Source organism: Heloderma suspectum, chromosome 2 (genome assembly GCF_057233095.1).
Source record: "Heloderma suspectum isolate Gila_16-S chromosome 2, 16-S_ref, whole genome shotgun sequence".
Taxonomy (NCBI): domain Eukaryota; kingdom Metazoa; phylum Chordata; class Lepidosauria; order Squamata; family Helodermatidae; genus Heloderma; species Heloderma suspectum.
Window position 1 is genome coordinate 2,321,989 of NC_139459.1, and position 18,104 is coordinate 2,340,092.

General features: G+C 46.0%; 1 protein-coding gene and 1 long non-coding RNA gene across 4 annotated transcripts in view; one reads left to right on the forward strand and one right to left on the reverse strand.

The window, feature by feature from the left end:
• Window positions 1-16,420, forward strand: part of FANCG (FA complementation group G) — a 33,168-nt gene extending 16,748 nt beyond the window's left edge. For 2 of the 3 annotated variants that reach the window (XM_084832736.1, XM_084832737.1), the window contains 3 exons: window positions 1,208-1,372; window positions 8,255-8,378; window positions 15,975-16,420. In XM_084832736.1, the coding sequence (XP_084688862.1) occupies window positions 1,208-1,372; window positions 8,255-8,378; window positions 15,975-16,086 (401 nt within the window). In that variant the 3' untranslated portion in view covers window positions 16,087-16,420. The remainder of the gene's footprint in view (window positions 1-1,207; window positions 1,373-8,254; window positions 8,379-15,974) is intronic. The other variant, XM_084832738.1, reaches the window with a different exon arrangement.
• Window positions 1-18,104, reverse strand: part of LOC146351847 (uncharacterized) — a 1,244,848-nt gene that overhangs the window by 817,713 nt on the left and 409,031 nt on the right. The gene's annotated exons all lie outside the window — the stretch shown is intronic.

Consider the following 18,104-nt stretch of genomic DNA (forward strand, 5'->3'; position numbering starts at 1 on the left):
GGCCTGTGTCTGTCTTGATGCTTGAGAGGTTTCTGTTCCAGTTTTCCTTATCATTTGGACAAGCACCCCCCCCCCTCCTTTCTCTGCTGTTCTGTGTCTGGAGGCTCGAATTTCAGGGTCCCTGGTATTGGATACCCAGGCACACTTACGTTAAGCAGCCTCAGCTTGGCCCTGATGTTGTAGGTGAGGTTCCTTTCAGGACTCGTGTTAGAATGCTCACGCTCATTCACATTCACTTAAATTCGACAAATGAGGACTAAACCAATGACCTAAGTTAAATGCATTTATTAAAGAAAGATAAAGGAAGTTGAACACACATGCAAACCCCACTCAGCCAAGCCAAGCCATCTAGCAGCTGCATGTCTGTCATTCACACCATGCTTTACCAGTAAAGGAAGGATCTTCTCTCACTGGTAAAGGGAACCTTCTCACGATACAGGACCCTGAAGGGGGGAGCACACACCTCGTCCCATTCATCTTAGTCTTCAAAACTTTTTCAGAATTGGTGACCTCCTCCTTAATGCATATTCTAAGATCTTCAAATCTATTGGTCTACATAATCTTTTAGGTCATCCTGTTCCCAGAAAGTCCAACCTTTCATCTCCAAAATCACCTTCCTCCTTGACATAAGGTGTTGACTCCAAAATGGGCCTGTTCTTTTCTGCGGTTAATAGATCTTTTTATACTTTGGTCCTGGTTAGACATAGGGAGATCTATAACAACAATATCAGTGATTCTGGACAAGGAGAAAGCCAATTCTGCAGCATCTGCATTCCTTTTTATAATGTTTGACTGGTCACTTTCATACATACAAGGCCTCGCACAATTCAAAGAGCAATAAAATATTCCTTATCAACATATGTATTGCTTTTAATAAGCTTCTAATACAATGGATTTGTATCTCTGTGTTTCCCTACTTGCCCCTTAAACCCTATAGCGTTATTCCCCACTTATAAGTACTCTCGCTTAAGCCCACTTCAGCAGGCCGTGCTTATATGCTGTCACAATCCTTAAAACTCTCCTGCACCCCATAAGCTGTGCCCCTGCCCCATATATGCGTACTCTTCCCAGTATCTCTATAAGAAGTGAAAAAAACAAGGGGTGGGGGAATCCTTACAGAGGACTGAGCTGAAGAAGTGGCTTTCTTTCTGTTGACTTCCCTTGCCCATGGCTGATACCCAATGACAGCAGTACCTTCCTCTACCAGGAAGCAGCACTGAGGAGGAAACGGAGCAAATGGGGATACTGGAAGCAAAGGTGCTTCCCCAAATCAGGCAGCTGGCCCTGACCGGACGAGGGGCCCAGTTCCTGGAGCTGGAGCGGGACAAAGAGGCCTTGATGGATTTCCAGCATAGCGTGCACATCTCTCCAGGTACCATCAGCCTGGAATTCTTTGACTGATGCAGAAGAGAGAAGGTGTGGCCTGCAACTGGTCCTGTATATTCCTCACAGCAAGCTGAATAAATTATGCAGACTAAGTATTGATATGTGTGCTAGGCAACTTCTGCAATGTAGGACACAGAATTTGGAGTTTCTTGCTGCAGATTGAATGCACAGGGAGAAGGAGGCCATCCAGCAAGATGCAGGGGGTGGGACAAATGTGATGGGATCCAGTGTGGGGAAGGCATTGTTGCAGAACCCAGAGTCAGAGAGACCACGGAGTGAAGGAAAAAGAGATTCTTTATTTAACGCGCGGGCTTAAGGCTGGAATCGTTTCCAAAGAGCCAGAAGCCCCGATTTACATTAGCACATTGGTTTTATAGACATTGTGACATATATGAAATGGCTCCTCCTCCCCCTCCCGCATGGGGTTGCAATCCTCAACATTTCTTCTCTTAGCACTATTGTTTATAATACAAGAACTGGGTTATAGGGTAGCCATGATAAGGAGAGAACAGAAGAGAACAGCAGAGAACAAGATATACAATTGTATGACCTTTGACAAGATAAGGAATTCCTGTGTCTCGTCAGCTTACAACAATATATTCAAGGGAGAAAGAGCTCAGCAAGAACATGAAGCATGAGACTGCATGAGGCTACTTAGTCTGATCCCCGATATGGCTGCTACATTCCCCCCTTAAATGCATAATTTCATTACAATTATAGCATTTTTGATAACCATACAAAGCTTTTTGTGACATACATATTCCTTAGCCTCTTGTTGGGCTATTAGAGCATAGAGGGCAGCAGTTTTACTAGCTGAGACATAAAACAGATTGGTTAAACAGCGCATAAGACAAGGAACGCAGAGACATAACAGTATCTCTATGAACAACACTGGTAGAATTAGGATGAACAATGCTTTCAAGCCAGCTAAGATCTGGAAGCCAAGGGGTTAACTAATTTAGCTAATTGTTTTGTCTTATTGTTTTGTTAGCTACTATATTGTGCAGCTTGTTGATCTGTTCATCTACAGCATTGCCATTATTAGTTAAGTTAAAACAACAGAGCTTTTGGTGTGTCTCACAACTTAAATGATGAAGAAGGAAGAGGTAATCTATACCAGCTCTGTTTTCTAGAACTGCACCTTTTAGATCACGCATGTTTTTATTTAACAATGACAATGCTCGTGAGGTGGCATTTATGCTTTTGGCTAAGCTGCAAGCTAACCGGTTGATTTCCAGACCATCAGCCAAGGCTAAACCTGGAACCCTAACTAGTGACATTGCTAAGGCCAATTTTTCTGAGTCAGAATATAACTGCACATGACTATTACAATTTTTAGTTAGTTGGAGTGCTCGAGGCTGCCGTTGACGGATTTTCTCGGGCTACAGGGGAAGAATTGGCACCAGTTCAATTGGCGGCTGAGGCAACATGGGTGGTTATCAGACAAGTTGGCAGGAATGAATGACCAAGTGCGGGAATTACATGTCTAAAACTATCCATGAGGCAAAAGTATGTGGGCATCATTAAAAGATATGTTTTGAATTTTATTACAGTGGAAGGGGACCAGGGATAGCTTTATATTTTCTGGAAAAAATTTTGACAATTAAGCATTTGTGCACACGTAGCATTTGTTTCAGCAATGATGGGGGTGCGTAGAGTGAACTCTGTAGGGGGTAGGATCTTTGCAACCACGCCCCAATTAGCATTTTGGGAATAAGTTAAACTTACACCATAAACTCTTAACATGGTATCTTTTTGAATTTTCTCAGGATGTCTACAGACAGTTATTAGGCAAGAGCTAATAAGCCTGTTTGCAGGTATACCTTTTGGCAAACAAAAATGTTTTACTCTCGTGATGTTAGCCAGGTGAAGCCAGTAATTATCAGCAAATCCCTGGGACAAACTTTCTCTTTCCAGGGGCAGACCCCCCTTTTTGCACCTTATTAAGGAAACACAATGCAACACTACTAACACTACAACACGCATGTTTGATCTTCTTTGGGATCTGACCGTACGCTGGGCAGCTATTCACCTGGCAAGCTGCAGTAGGGTCTAGTCTCCTTCTTCAATTCTCCAGTTGCAGGTCTGACCGTACGCAGGGGGACAGTTTCCCGGTGTGTCCACAGTAAGGTCTAGCCTGAGTCTTCTTACTGCTTTTTCAGAATGATTTTTAAAGGATTTTCAGGATTTCTGTTTACAGTCTACTCTCCCCCTCTCGCTCTCTTGACTCGTGTCCAATGTATCTAGGGTTTAACTCTAGCTGCTTTCATAGCTGCGGGGGTGGAAAGTATGACAGTTCTGAGTTCTTTCCATCTGGGAGTCAAAGGGTTATTTTTCTCTCTTTAACTCATACTTTAACTCTTGGTTGGAAAGGATGAACTTCTGTGATGGGAATGGCTTATTTTCTAAGACAAAGCGACGCTGGGCTTGAAGAACTTTGTTTAGTGTTTGGACTTCTTGTTTAAGGCTAACGTTTGCTTGCTTTTGATGCCACTCCAGTGTCAATTATGAAGTCAATGTCACGGCCCCTCACAGTCAATGTCACGGCCCCTCTCAAGCTGTCTCTCTCTTCGCCCATTCTGGCCCCTTTGGTTTTCTCCTTTGTGTATTTGATTTATTTTATTTGGGCATTCATGCCACTAATGTCCATCTTGTCCACACTGGGCACACTGGTTCTTTTTTAAGAATCTTCTGCCTCTGCTGGGTCTTCTTCTTTTCTTTTTTCGTTTACGTCTTCTTGGGCCTCTGGGTCGAGGGGGGTGTACTGGTGATAGGCATTTGAAAGATGCTCCAAGTACGCTCTGGGGCCTCGGTGGCACCTTGCAGCACTTTAGACACTTTGGTCATATTAATTGACTTTTTTATACCTGCTTTCATGGCTTCTAACAGCAGGGTTTGATACTGGGTGAGGCGCTCTAGCCCAACTTGTGTTTTGGGATTCCAGCAGGGGGGGGTTACTTACAAGGAGACTTTATTGGGTAACTTACAGCACACAGGCGTACTTAATTTTTGGATCAGACAGCTTCTCTGAACCACGAGCTATTGCGCTAAATGGGTTTTATACCATACATGTTACCCATGAGGCAGCACAACACTAGCAAGCATTTTCAGCATAGGCTAGAAGTGCTTGGTTCTCAGGCACAGCTTCCTGTAAACAACTTCGCTTCCCAAAGTGCTTGATAACACTTTTTATTTATTAGTATGGGAAGACAAATTTTTTCTCTTTCTTTTGCTTTCTTTTTCTTTGCTGATCTGCCTGTATTGCAGATCATGTTTCAAACTTTTTATATAAAACTTTCTGCTCCATGCACCAGCCTTGTCTCTTTATTTGTCTTTTTCAAGTTAAACTTACTTAAACTTTTCTGCCTTACACTAGTCCCACTGACACACATTTGGGATAGGCTCTTCTTCTCCTTCTAGTTACATTTTCTTCATTTTAAAGAACTATTACATTATTGTGGCTACTTTACCCCAGGTAATAAGCTCCAGGCACAATCAGCTGCTTTTAATTTACCCTGGGGGCAACTATGGCCACGCTTCTTTTTTACAAATGTTTTTTCTTTGCCTTTTGCCTTTTCTTTTTCTCTCTTCTCTATCTGTCTTCTACTTTCTCTATTCCTTCTTTTCTACTTGCTTTTGTCTTTTCGTCATCCATTGGGAACCACACTTAGTATCATTTGGAGTTGCAACTAACACTAATCTGCAAATATCACATATACTTTATGATATCTAAGAAATCATAAAATATACACAACAAACTTTTTCTGCAATTTAACACAATAAATGGAAAACACTTTTTGCATGGTAAGGCATGATGGAGCAGATCCAGCAATTATACTGCTCTTCTGGCTGAAAGCTCAGAGCTCATTAAAATCAAGGGACAGGCATACCCACACACGCAGAGTTCTAGGTCACCATTTTTGCATCGGCAACTCTATGCTGCATGAGTTCTGGCAGAAGGAAATCTAAAAGTCACAGATCAAACTCAGCCTGCTGTACACTGAGCTGACTACAAACATAGACACACGGTCCACAGCGATGAGAGTTCAAGTTTATCCAAAGCTTCATAGCACTGTCCATGGCAAGTTTGTGACAATTTAAAATTTTAGTTCATGTGCAGAGTGTCTCTAAAAAGCCCAGACATTGATGGAAGCAAACAGAGACGGCTCTGGGCAATGAAGATGTGATGTTTCCAGCAAAGGCTCTCTACTTTTGCATGAGTTTAAAAAGGGAAAGTGTGGCCCTACACCCCTTCTGACAGACAAGGGCCTTTAACTTTTTAGCAAGGCCTCTGTCTAAACAGAGCGGCACAGCTCAGCTCTCTAGCCGTGACGCTTTAACTTGGGCAACTCCTCTGTAAATTTTATTTTACTTCTGTCAGGTTCTCTCACAGACATTTTAAGAACTTACTCTTTTTTTTTTTCTTTTCTAACCTGGTACACGAAAGCACTGAAACACTGAGTGCCGAAACTCAGGACGCTGGGGGGTGATGGGCATCGCTTTATACTTGCATTTTTCAGGCAGCCATTAATCTTCGGGGAGGCGGTGGGGTGATTTGCAGGACTTCAAAGGCAAGCTTCTCAGTTTGTTTGTATTTGTAAATCCCAAGCTCAAAACAGGACACGATGAGGTACAGGGCCACCAAATTCTTGCTTTGGCACGGGCAACAAATAACTCGGGTCAGCTTTCTTCGCTGGGGTCTCAAACAGGAAAACAGTCTTAATTTAAAGTTGTAACATCACTGACAGCGTCAGCCAGCCAGCTACACAGATCTCATTGTTTTTCAAGACAGTTGCTCCAATATCTTCTTCTCAATCAGGTTGGGTCTTCCAGCTTACACAGTTTATTGCAGCTTCCAGAAGCATGGCAGTAGCATGATTTTGGCTTGGCCAGGAACATGCTGTCTGGTTTCTCGGTCTCTTTAGCACACACACTTAGGCAGTGTAACACTGGACACTCAAATCAGTGAGATTTCTTCATTGCAGGGAATCCCACGGCAAAAGCTTAATGGTTACGCTCTTCAGAAATCATATAGCTGATGGTCAGTAGCTACAGGCTCTATGCAATTTTAACACAGTTCAAAGCTAAACACGGTTACCTTGACAGAGATCTTCAACGTGGTCTTTCCGCTTCATTCTGCTTTGGGACAGTCTTATGGCACACTTTCCACTCGAAGAGGGGTCTAGCCTGTGCTCTGGGGCTGATTCTTCACCTTTATTTTCTATTTTGCCTTCATTTTCTGGGTCTTCATTTTCAGTTTCCATTTTTTAGGGATTTCATCTCAATTAGGCGAGGTGATGATGATGCACAACTCAGAACGTTGTGGGCAATTTTCCTGCCCCCCCTCTCTCGGCGCGCTAGGCTAACAGCTACTTCTTTGGCCTTACACTCTCACGCTCCCACGCTTTGTTAAAAGCCAGACTGTCCTGCAACATTTTTCTAATTAACAGCCTCAGATCTTGTTTTTTTTCCTCTCAGCTCGACCTTGAGCTTTTTGCTGTTTTCTCTCTTTATTCTGAATCTTTTTAAAAAAACCTTTTTCCTTCTTTGTTTGACATACATCTCAAGGGGGTGCAAGGTTTGCTTCCCCCACCACCCATAGCCTCCCTCCTAAATTGAAGACAGACACAATTAGGGAATGGGAATTGGTCAGTGAGTAAGGGGTCTCACTGGCCGACACAAGAGGATTTTTCACATCACGCACTTTGCTACTGGCCTGGGCACCCGGACGGTCAACGGTATGCTTCAGAAACCGCAGTAGCCACTCACACAATCATCAATCTCTCCACTACATCCATATGTCCCTGCCACCCACTTTTCCCACTTTTTACCAGAGCGGAAAACGGCTTCCCCAGCTTCCTCAGCTTCCTACTGAGTACTGGCGTGCTAGGTACTGGCGCCCACTCGGGGGTGTGATCAGGCCCCCCTTCTACCCGCAAGGAGTAGGTTCTTTTGTATACGTATACCACCAACACTGACCTTCTTCATAAGGCGGGGCCCTCTTTTTTTCTGCCCAGTGGCCTTTCTCCCTAAAGGCGGGGCCCTCTTTTTCCCATATACTTGCCTTTCTCCTGAAGGCTTCCAATGTGGGTTTCAACTCAATTGCAGCTGCGATACAGGCAGGGCTCAAGTTCCTTCCTCCGCTTCCCAAGGTTCTCTTGCTGCTCGCTGCCGTTTGGGCGATCCCGGTGCAGGCTTTCTCCCATTCACTCGACAAAAAGGTCGGTGGCGCCAAGAAAGGGAGGCATGCGCCGAGCTCGTCTTCCCGGTGCGGCGATCAAGAGCAGGCAACTGCCACCTGTCTGGCTCAGAGCCTGCCACATCCGAGTCACGGCACCATTTATGTTGCAGAACCCAGAGTCAGAGAGACCACGGAGTGAAGGAAAAAGAGATTCTTTATTTAACGCGCGGGCTTAAGGCTGGAATCGTTTCCAAAGAGCCAGAAGCCCCGATTTACATTAGCACATTGGTTTTATAGACATTGTGACATATATGAAATGGCTCCTCCTCCCCCTCCCGCATGGGGTTGCAATCCTCAACATTTCTTCTCTTAGCACTATTGTTTATAATACAAGAACTGGGTTATAGGGTAGCCATGATAAGGAGAGAACAGAAGAGAACAGCAGAGAACAAGATATACAATTGTATGACCTTTGACAAGATAAGGAATTCCTGTGTCTCGTCAGCTTACAACAATATATTCAAGGGAGAAAGAGCTCAGCAAGAACATGAAGCATGAGACTGCATGAGGCTACTTAGTCTGATCCCCGATATGGCTGCTACAGCATGAACATTTTGGTATTTCACTTGGAGTCCCGACCTGTAGTGAGGCCAGCTCTGGTCACATCTCCTCGTTTGTGCTTTGCAGACAGCCCCACAGCCAACTTGTACTTGCTTCACACCCTCTGGAAGCTGGACCGAAGGCAGGAAGCAGCTGCACACTGGCAGAAGGTCCACTCAAGCCCCGTGTCGATGGAGGAAAAGGCAGAAAGGTATGTGCGTGCTGCTGAGCCTGTCCTTGCATCCTGAACACAGGAGCAGCCAGCAAGGGTGGAGAAGTGCAGTGCAGATGAGGGGAGGAATCCCTCAAGTTCCCACCCAGTCACTGCAGTTCTCCGTCCCAAACAGCTGACCTCAGCCCTTGACAGCCGCTCTGACTTGGGCAGCCGCTGTCAGCAACATCTAGGGTGGGACCCCCAGCAGCACACATGAAGCTGTCCTCACCCTGTCCCCCTTCAAATCTGTATTTTTAATTCTAAAACCCTGAAAAACATCAGGACACCATGTTTTCCTTCCTGTTCTTGATCCTTCTGCTGATCAGCTGTTGGGGGGGAGGGGGGAAGAAAAAAGAAATAGTTGTTCCCTGGCTCCACCCGATCTTTCGCCCACCCAGATCTTTCCCCTCTGCTGTCTCTCTCCCCACTCCCGACCTCTGGTCTTGCTACTTCCCTCCCCCAACTCTTTACCCCGCTGTTTCTCTGCCCCCAGCCTTGCTCTCCCTCTCATGCTGTTTCCCCCTCCTTCCCAGCTCCTAGCGTTGCTCTTTCTCTCCCTCTCATGCTATTTCCTCCTCAGCCCCTAGCCTTGCTCTTTCTCTCTCCTTCCCAGCCCCTTTACTCATTCTATACACATTCAGTTAGGCAGCATTCGGCTGAATCTGAGCAGAAAGTATAGCCCTATGCACTTCAGAATTCATCCTGCTGCGTTTATCAGCAGTCAGGTCATCAAGAAACACTAGTGACCCGGTTCCATCGGCAGCCATACGTGCCCATGCCATAACACTGCCTCCACCAAGTTTGACAGATGATGTGGTATGCTTTGGATCATGAGCTGCTCCTTTCCTTCTCCATACTTTTCTCTTCCCATCATTCTGGTACAAGTTAATCTTGGTTTCCTCAGTCCAAAAAATCTTATTCCAGAACTGGGCAGGCTTTTTTAGCTGTTTGCTGGCAAAGGCTAATCTAGCCTTTTGGTTCTTGAGCGTTACCAGTGGTTTGCACCTTGTTGTGAAGCCTCTGTATTTACATTCATATAGCCGTCTCTTGACTGTAGATGTTGACAATGACATGCCTACCTCCTCAAGGGCGTTCTTGACCTGGCTAGCTGTTGTGAAAGGGTTCCTCTTCACCATGAGCAGCATTCTGCAGTCATCCACTTTAGTTGTCTTCCATGGTCTGCCAGGCCTTTTGCTGTTGCTGAGCTTGCCAGTTATTTCCTTCTTTTTCAGGATGTTCCAAACTGTTGTGTTGGCCACTCCCGCTGTTTTTGCTATCTCTCTGATGGGTTTATGTTGTTTCCTCGGCCTAATGATGGCCTCCTTCACTTGCCTGGACACCTCTTTGGCCCTCATGTTGGGAGTTCCAGTGAACAGCTACCAAATGCAAATGTAACACTAAGAACCACCTCCAGACCTTTTTTCTGCTTGATTGGTCATGGGGTACCCAGGAAACAGGCCACACCTGGCCATGCAGCTGCTTGTCAGCCATTTGTTCCATTACTTATGAGCCACCAATGATGGGAGGGGGGTGGATGCTACTGGCTGTCCTTCCTGGATGGTTAGTGCCCCACTTTTGTCACACCCCTTGAATTACAGCTGAAAGTCCTGACTTCGCTCCCATCTGGGTGTGTTTCCTTTCAACTTCAATGTGGTGGTGTACAGAGGCCAACTGCCAAAACAGTTATCCTTGTTCCAATATTTCTGGCCCTGACTGTAAATAAAATGAGATGAGGTGGGGATAGGAGCGGTTGAGGTAGGGAAAGCTTTTCCTTTTGTGGCTGAGGTCATTTTCCTTTCCTTTGGGGCTAGGGAAAGGTGTCTGTGTGGATAGGATAAGCAGAGTAATCCTATGTAGGTCTGCTTGGAAGGAATTCCCATTGAGTTCCATGTAAGCATGCGTAGGACTCCTACTTTAACTGGGTATTTTGTTGTCCTTCTGTGGGGTCAAATACTTGAATTGGCTTTGGAGTTCAGACTCTTCCTCTGCTTGTACTCAGTTGCTTGGGAGAATTACTTGTCTTTTGACTAGCCAGGCCTTGATGGCAGCCATTATGTGACTAGCTACATTCTCTGTGGGAACCATTTTGCGGTGGTGCCCACAGCAGTTTCTCATGTTCCCAAATGTGACCATGCGTCCACTTAGTTTCAAGACCCTTGATCCAGGGTTAGAAAGAAATGCAGATTTTTTAGTCCTTTTGCTTCCTGGTAGCTAGTAGCCATTCTGCAAGAGTCTTCAAAGGGATGCTTCAGTCCCTCACTGGACACGTTCAACATTTTTCCAGAACTTTTTCCTCTTTGCCCACCCAGCCACCTCTCTTTGCAATCACAGAAACCTGTGTTTGCGACAAAGGCATATGGAGATTTTCAGAATGTCATTTCATTTCAATACATAGCCAAACCTCTCTGGGTGGTTCACAACAATTGAAAAAAATATAAGAACAGGATTATACAACAATACAGCTTTGTGATAAAAACAATCTAATTTCTTTTAACGTACAAAATTTAAAAACAATTTAAACAGCTAAAAACAATATCAATTATTGATATTGATATTTTAATAGAACAATATCTATTAAAAGTAAACAATTAATAGACCTGTTCAAACAGCAGGCATACATGCCCCATCATATATCATTAAATGCCTGGGAGAAGAGGGCAGTCTTAACCTGGCACCGAAAATATGAGTGTTGTGCCAGGTGGGCCTCAGTGGGGAGCAAGAAGGCCCCTCTCCCTTGTTGCCACCTTCCAAGCCTCCCTTGGAGGTGGCACTTGGAGGAAGGCCCCAGATGTTGATTGTAGTGTCTGGGTACACTCAAGTTTGGAGATGCAGGCTGTCAGGTTTGTAACGCTTTATAGGTTAGACCCAGCACCTTGAATTGGGCTTAGAAACATACAGGCAGCCAATGGTAGTGGGGCAGAATTGGTCTTATATGCTCATGCTCAAACCTTCTGGTCCCAGTTATTAATCTGGCTGCCACATTTCCCCACGTAGAGTGCATTGCAGTAATCTAACTTGGAGATTACCAGAGCATAGATTACTGAGACCAGGTTATCCCTGTCCAGATAGGGGTGTAGCTGGACCACCAGCCAAAGCTGGTAGAAGGCACTCTGTGCCACTGAGGCCACCTGAGTTCAAGTGATAGAGATGGCTCGAAGAGAACCCCCACCCTATGAACCTTCTCTTTCAGCGGAGTGCAGCCCCATCCAGACCAGGGTGAGCCCCCTCTATCCGGTCAGAAGAACCATCCGCTAACAGCATCTCAGTCTGGATTGAGCTTCAGTTTGTTAGCCCTCATCCAGCCCATTGTCACAGCCAGGCACTGATCTAGTACACCACAGCCTCCCCGGGTGTGGATAAGAAGCAGAAGTAGAGCTGTGTGCCTTCACCACAGTGATGACAACGCACTCCAGAACTCCGGATTAACCCACTCAGTGGTTTCACGTAGGTGTTAAATAGCACAGGGGACAGAGCCAACACCTGGGGAGTCCCATGTTGACTCCTCAGGGGTTTAGCAGTATTCCCCAGTCCAGTTTGTGCTTGACACTGGAGTTCACAGTTATGCTTTAAAGTCAGGGACACAATCCAGAGATGAAGCTGCCTCTGGATAGGGATGTCATAAACATCCCCTTGTTTCCACTGGATTTTCTGCTTTTCTGGCCACTGGTTTCAAATGTCCATGGAAACTGCAAAGTTTCATAGAATCATAGAACAGTAGGGTAGGAAGGGGCCTACAAGGCCATCGAGTCCAGCCCCATGCTCAATGCAGGAATCCAGGTCAGAGCATCCCTGACAAGGGGCTGTCCAGCTTCATCTTGAATGCCTCCAGTGTGGGAGAACCCACCACCTCCCCAGGTCATTGGTTCCATTGTCATATTGCTCTTAACAGTCAGGACATTTTTCCTGACGTTCAGCCCGAATCTGGCTTCCTGTCACTTGAGCCCATGATTCCATGTCCTGCACTCTGGGATGATCAAGAAGCGATCCTGGCCTTCCTCTCTGTGGCAACCTTTCAAGTACTTGAAGAGCGCTATCAGATCTCCCCTCAGTCTTCTCTTCTCAAGGCTAAACATGCCCAGTTCTTTCAGTCTCTCTTCATAGGGCTCTGTTTCCAGTACCCTGAACATCTTCGTCACCCTCCGTTGAACCCTCTCCAGTTTGTCTGCATCCTTCTTACAGTGTGGCATCTAGAACTGAACACAGTACTCCAGATGAGTCCTAACCAGTGCTGAGTAGAGGGGAACTAGTACTTCCCGGGATTTGGAAGCTATACTTCTATGAATGCAGCCCAAAATAACATTTGCCTTTTTTGCAGCCACATCACATGGTTGGCTCATATTCAGCTTGTGATCTACAACAATTCCAAGATCCTTCTCGCTTGTAGTATTGTTGAGCCACGTATTGCCCATCTTGTAACTGTGCATTTGGTTTCTTTTTCCTAGATGCAGAACTTGGCATTTATCCCTGTTAAATGTCATTCTGTTTTCTGCCCAGCTCTCCAGCCCATCAAGATCACTGCATTTTGTTTCTGTCTTCCAGGGTATTAGCTATCCTGCCCAATTTTGTGTCATCTTCAAATCTGATAAGCATTTCCTGCACCTCCAAGTCATTAATAAAAATGTTGAAGAGCACTGGGCCCAGGACTGAGCCCTGTGCTACCCTGCTCATTACCTCTTCCCGTTTGAGAATATCCTGTTGATAAGCCCTCTTTGAGTCCAGTTCTGTAGCCAACTGTGGATCCACCTGATCATTGTTTCATCTAGCCCACTTTGAGCTAGTTTGCTCATCGGGATATCATGGGTGCTTTGTCAAAACCTTTGCTGAAGTCGAGGTATATTCCCACAGTCCACAAGGGAGGTTACCTGATCCAAAAATGAGATCAGATTCATCTGGCAGGATTTGTTCTTGACAAATCCATGTTGGCTTCGAGTAATCGCTGCATTGTTTTCCAGATGCTTCCAGATGGATTGCTTTATCATCTGCTCCAGAATTTTCCCAGGGATGGATGTCAGACTGACTGGTCTGTAGTTCCCAGGTTCCTCCTTTTTGCCCTATTTGAAGATAGGGACAACGTTAGCCCTCCTCCAGTCATCTGGCACTTCCCCCGTCCTCCATGATTTCTCAAAGAGAATAGACAGCGGTCCTGAGAGTTCTTCTGCCAGTTCCTTTATTACTCTAGGATGCAGTTCATCTGGCCCTGGAGATTTGAACTCATTCAAAGTAATTAGGTGTTCCTTGACCATATGCCTCTCAATCTCAAGCTGCAGTCCTGACCCTTCAGCCTGTACTTTGCCTTTGCCGGGTGGGGTGATCATAGACCCTCTTTTGAGAGAAGACTGAGCCAAAGTAAGAATTGAACACTTCTGCCTTTTCCTTGTCATCTGTTATCATTTTGCCATCCTTACTTAGGAGTTGAACCACCATTTCTTTCCTTTCTCTTTTACTGTCGCGTATCTGAAAAAAGCCTTTTTGTTGCTTTTAGCATCCCTTGGTAACCTCAGCTCATTCTCAGCTTTAGCCTTCCTGACGCCATCCCTGCAATTCTGTGCTACCTGCCTGTACTCTTCCTTCATTGCTTGGCCTTCTTTCCACTTCCTATATGTGTACTTTTTTGTTTTCAGGTGATCTCTAAGCTTTTTGTGAAGCCACATTGACTCCTTCTGTTGTCTTCCGCCTTGTTTTCTTGAATTGTTTGTAATTGTGCCTTGAGAATTAGGGATGTTAGAGAATTCTGCCAGATTTCAGTGAGGCCGAATGCACTGGCCCCCCAAAACCCGTGGCGGAATGGCCTCCCCCCCGCCACCCCGCAGAATCCCCTCAGGAAGAAGCTTACCTGGGGTGGATGTTCCGGTGGTTTCGGCAGTGGCGGCAGCAGCTGGTCTCTCGGCCGGCTGCTGCAGCCACCATTTGCGTCCTGCCAGGCTGCCGTGATAGGCTATGTAGGTATTTACATAGCCTATCATGGCAAAGAGCAGGGGAGCAAACGGCAGCTGCTATGCTGTTTGCGCCGCTGCTCTTTCCGTGATAGGCTACTTAAGTATTTACGTAGCCTATCACGGCAGTCTGGCAGGACGCAAATGGCAGATGCCATTTGCAGCTGCAGCAGCCTGCTGTGGCTGGAACTCTGGCTGCGGACAGCTCTGGCTGGTGGCTCCGCGGAGCAGAGCCGGCCAGGGAGGATTCCGGAGGGAGGGATGGAGCGCCTCCCCCCCACTGCAGATCAAAGCTGCAAAAAAGTGACTTTCGTACATTCCTATTGAGAATTTCCTTTTTAAAAAACTCCCATCCATCTTGGACTCCTCATTGGAGTCGCTTGCCATGGGACCTTACTTATCACGGTTCTGAGTTTATTAAAATTGGCTTTCCTAAAATACAGGGTAAGCCTTTGGCTGTGCTCGGCTTTTGCTTCCTTTAGAACCAAGAACTCAAGCGCAACATGGTCGCTTTCCCCCAGAGTTCCGGTAACTGCTACTTTATCCACTAAGTCATCTCTGTTGGTTAGGATCAAGTCAAGAATAGCCAATCCTCTAGTTCCTTCCTCCACTTTCTGTAGGAGGAAGTTATCAGCAACACAAGTCACGAATTTCTTAGAGGGGCCATGTTTTGCAGAATTTGTCTCCCAACAAATATCAGGGAAATTGAAGTCCTCCATTGCTACTACATCATGCTTCCTAGAAACATTGGCGGTTTGCTTTTCAAAGGTTTCATCCTTGTCTTCCAGTTGATTGGGTGGCTGGTAGTAGACTGACCACCATGTTCCTTTTACGTTTTGCTCCATTTATTTCAACCCAGATGCTCTCGATGGGGCTACCAAGCTCCTCCTCCTGTATTTCTGTGCAGAGATACGTATTTTTAATGTATAGTGCAACTCCACCTCCCTTTCTGTTCCTCCTGTTCTTTTTGAACAAATTATATCCTTCAGTTGCTGTATTCCAGTCGTGGGAGTCATCCCACGAAGTCTCAGTTACACCTATCAAGTCATAATTTTCCTCCTGTATTAAGAGTTCAAGTTCGTTCTTTTTGTTTCCCATACTCAGGGCATTAGTATATAGACATCGAAGACCATGTGCTTCATGGTCTGGCTTTCTTCCTACATGTTTGTGAAGACTATTATTGGGTGCTATTAGAGCTGTTCTCTCTGTTGCAGTGCATGCGCCTACGTCCATTGTTACCCCCAACATTACATCTCCCTTCCCCATAGGATTCAGTTTAAAGCCCTCCTGATGAAGTTCTTCATGCTGTGTGGCCAAACACATTCTTCCCAGCCCTTGTGAGTTGCAACCCATCCCGTCCCAACAGCCCATCTTCCAGGAAGTATAGCCTGGGAGCAGTGAAGGCTGTGTGGGCCAAGGGTTGCCAGCTAAACAGGCAGCACTCCCTAGGTTTGGCTGCAAAGAGGGCTCCAGCTGTGGGAAGAGGGCCTTGTTCGCCTTGCTGCTCTCTTGCTCGCTCTCTCAACACAGGTCACCACAGAACATCCTGAGCCCAAACATGCTCTCCCCCAGCCTGCAGCCCTCTCTGTTCTTGCAGCCTGCCCATGTCTGCTTTAGTGGGCCACTGCCAACACTGATTTTTTTCTCTTTTATGTTTCAGAACCTTCCCGTTATACCTGCTTTCATGTATGAAACAAATGACTTTTCCTCACATGGAATCCCTCACCAGGAACATGGGAAGTTGTCTTGGGGGAAGCAGCCAGGGACCCTAGACTGCTGCTGCTCTGCCAGCTTTCCTTTCAGGCAACTGGATGTCTTCCTAAGGGCACACTCCTATGCATGTTTAGATAGAAAAAAAATCCTACAACTCCCAGCATTCCCCAGCCAGCCATGGGAAATGCTGGGAGTTGTAGGGCATTTTTCTTTCTAAACATGCATAGGAGTGCACCATAAGTGGCTTCTCTGGGGCTGTCTTTGCCTGTGGAAAGGGGAATCTTTCTGTTGGTCTCACTGATGCGTTATAAAAGTGATCCTTTTCCTAGCAAAAAGGATGTGGGTACGTTGTAGAAGCCAGACATATTTTTGCTCATATATAATAAAAACTTAAAAAAAAAACTTTTGTTAGTTTAGATATTTGTGGAATGAGGGGCAGACATGTTCTGTTTCTCCTACCTGGTTCCATCTCATAGAAATGACTAGGGTGACCCTGGTTCTGGCAGTTGCAGAATAAAACCCCACAGGAACAGTGAGAGGGCTCGATTGCCCTTTTCTCTTCTGGGGAAAAGGTTTGTGGGGAAATCCTAACGAGCAGAAAGTCAAACAATTCCAGGGGCAAGAGCAAGCCTAGCTCCTCGTGTTTCCACATCCTGCCCTGTCCTCTTACCGCCTCTGCCTGCCTTTAGGAAGCAAGTAGCTCCTCCATCTGCCCTTGGCTCTATCAGTCTTGTTGCTTGGCACTTAAAAGGAAAGATGATTGGGTGAAGGTCAGAGAGGGGAGGAATGCAAATGCAACAAGCTACAGCAGACATCAAAAGCATACATCAAAAAATGAGATCAGATTCGTCTGGCAGGATTTGTTCTTGACAAATCCATGTTGGCTTCGAGTAATCGCTGCATTGTTTTCCAGGTGCTTACAGATGGATTGCTTTATCATCTCCAGAATTTTCCCAGGGATTGATGTCAGACTGACTGGTCTGTAGTTCCCAGCTTCCTCCTTTTTACCCTTTTTGAAGAGAGGGACAACATTCATAGAATCATAGAATAGTAGGGTTGGAAGGGGCCTACAAGGCCATCGAGTCCAACACCCTGCTCAATGCAGGAATCCAAGTCAGAGCATCCCTGACAGATGGCTGTCCAGCCTCGTCTTGAATGCCTCCAGTGTGGGAGAGCCCACCACCTCCCTAGGGAATCGGTTCCATTGTACTATTGCTCTAAGAGTCAGGAAGTTTTTCTGGATGTTCAGCCAGAATCTGGCTTCCTGTCACTTGAGCCCATTATTCCATGTCCTGCACTCTGGGATGATCGAGAAGAGATCCTGGCCTTCCTCTCTGTGACAACCTTTCAAGTACTTGAAGAGCGCTATCTTCAAATATCTTCAATATGCCAACGAAATTGGAACACTCAACAGTGGCCACAAGACTGGAAAAGGTCAGTTTACATTCCAATTCCAAAGAAGGGCAACGCCAAAGAGTGTTCAAACTACCGCACAATTGCGCTCATTTCACATGCCAGCAAGGTGATGCTCAAAATCCTACAAGCTAGGCTTCAGCAGCATGTGAACCGAGAACTACCGGAAGTCCAAGCTGGGTTTCGAAGAGGCAGAGGAACTAGAGATCAAATTGCCACCATTTGCTGGATCATGGAGAAAGCAAGAGAATTCCAGAAAAATGTCTATTTCTGCTTCATTGACTACGCTAAAGCCTTTGATTGTGTGGGTCACAACAAACTCTGGCAAATTCTTAGAGATGGGAGTACCAGACCACCTTACCTGCCTCCTGAGAAACCTGTACGAGGGACAAGAAGCAACAGTAAGAACCGGACATGGAACAATCAACTGGTTCAAAACTGGGAAAGGAGTACGACAAGGAACAACAAAGAGGGATAGAAAGGGAACGAAAAATACTCCGGGTGAATGATTGGCTACGAAGGTGGTGCCGACGAGAGAGATTTAGATTCTGGGACCACGGGCTATACTTCCTGGAAGATGGGCTGTTGGCTAGGGACGGGTTGCACCTCACAAAGGATGGGAAGAATGTGTTTGGCCACAGCATGAAGAACTTCATCAGGAGGG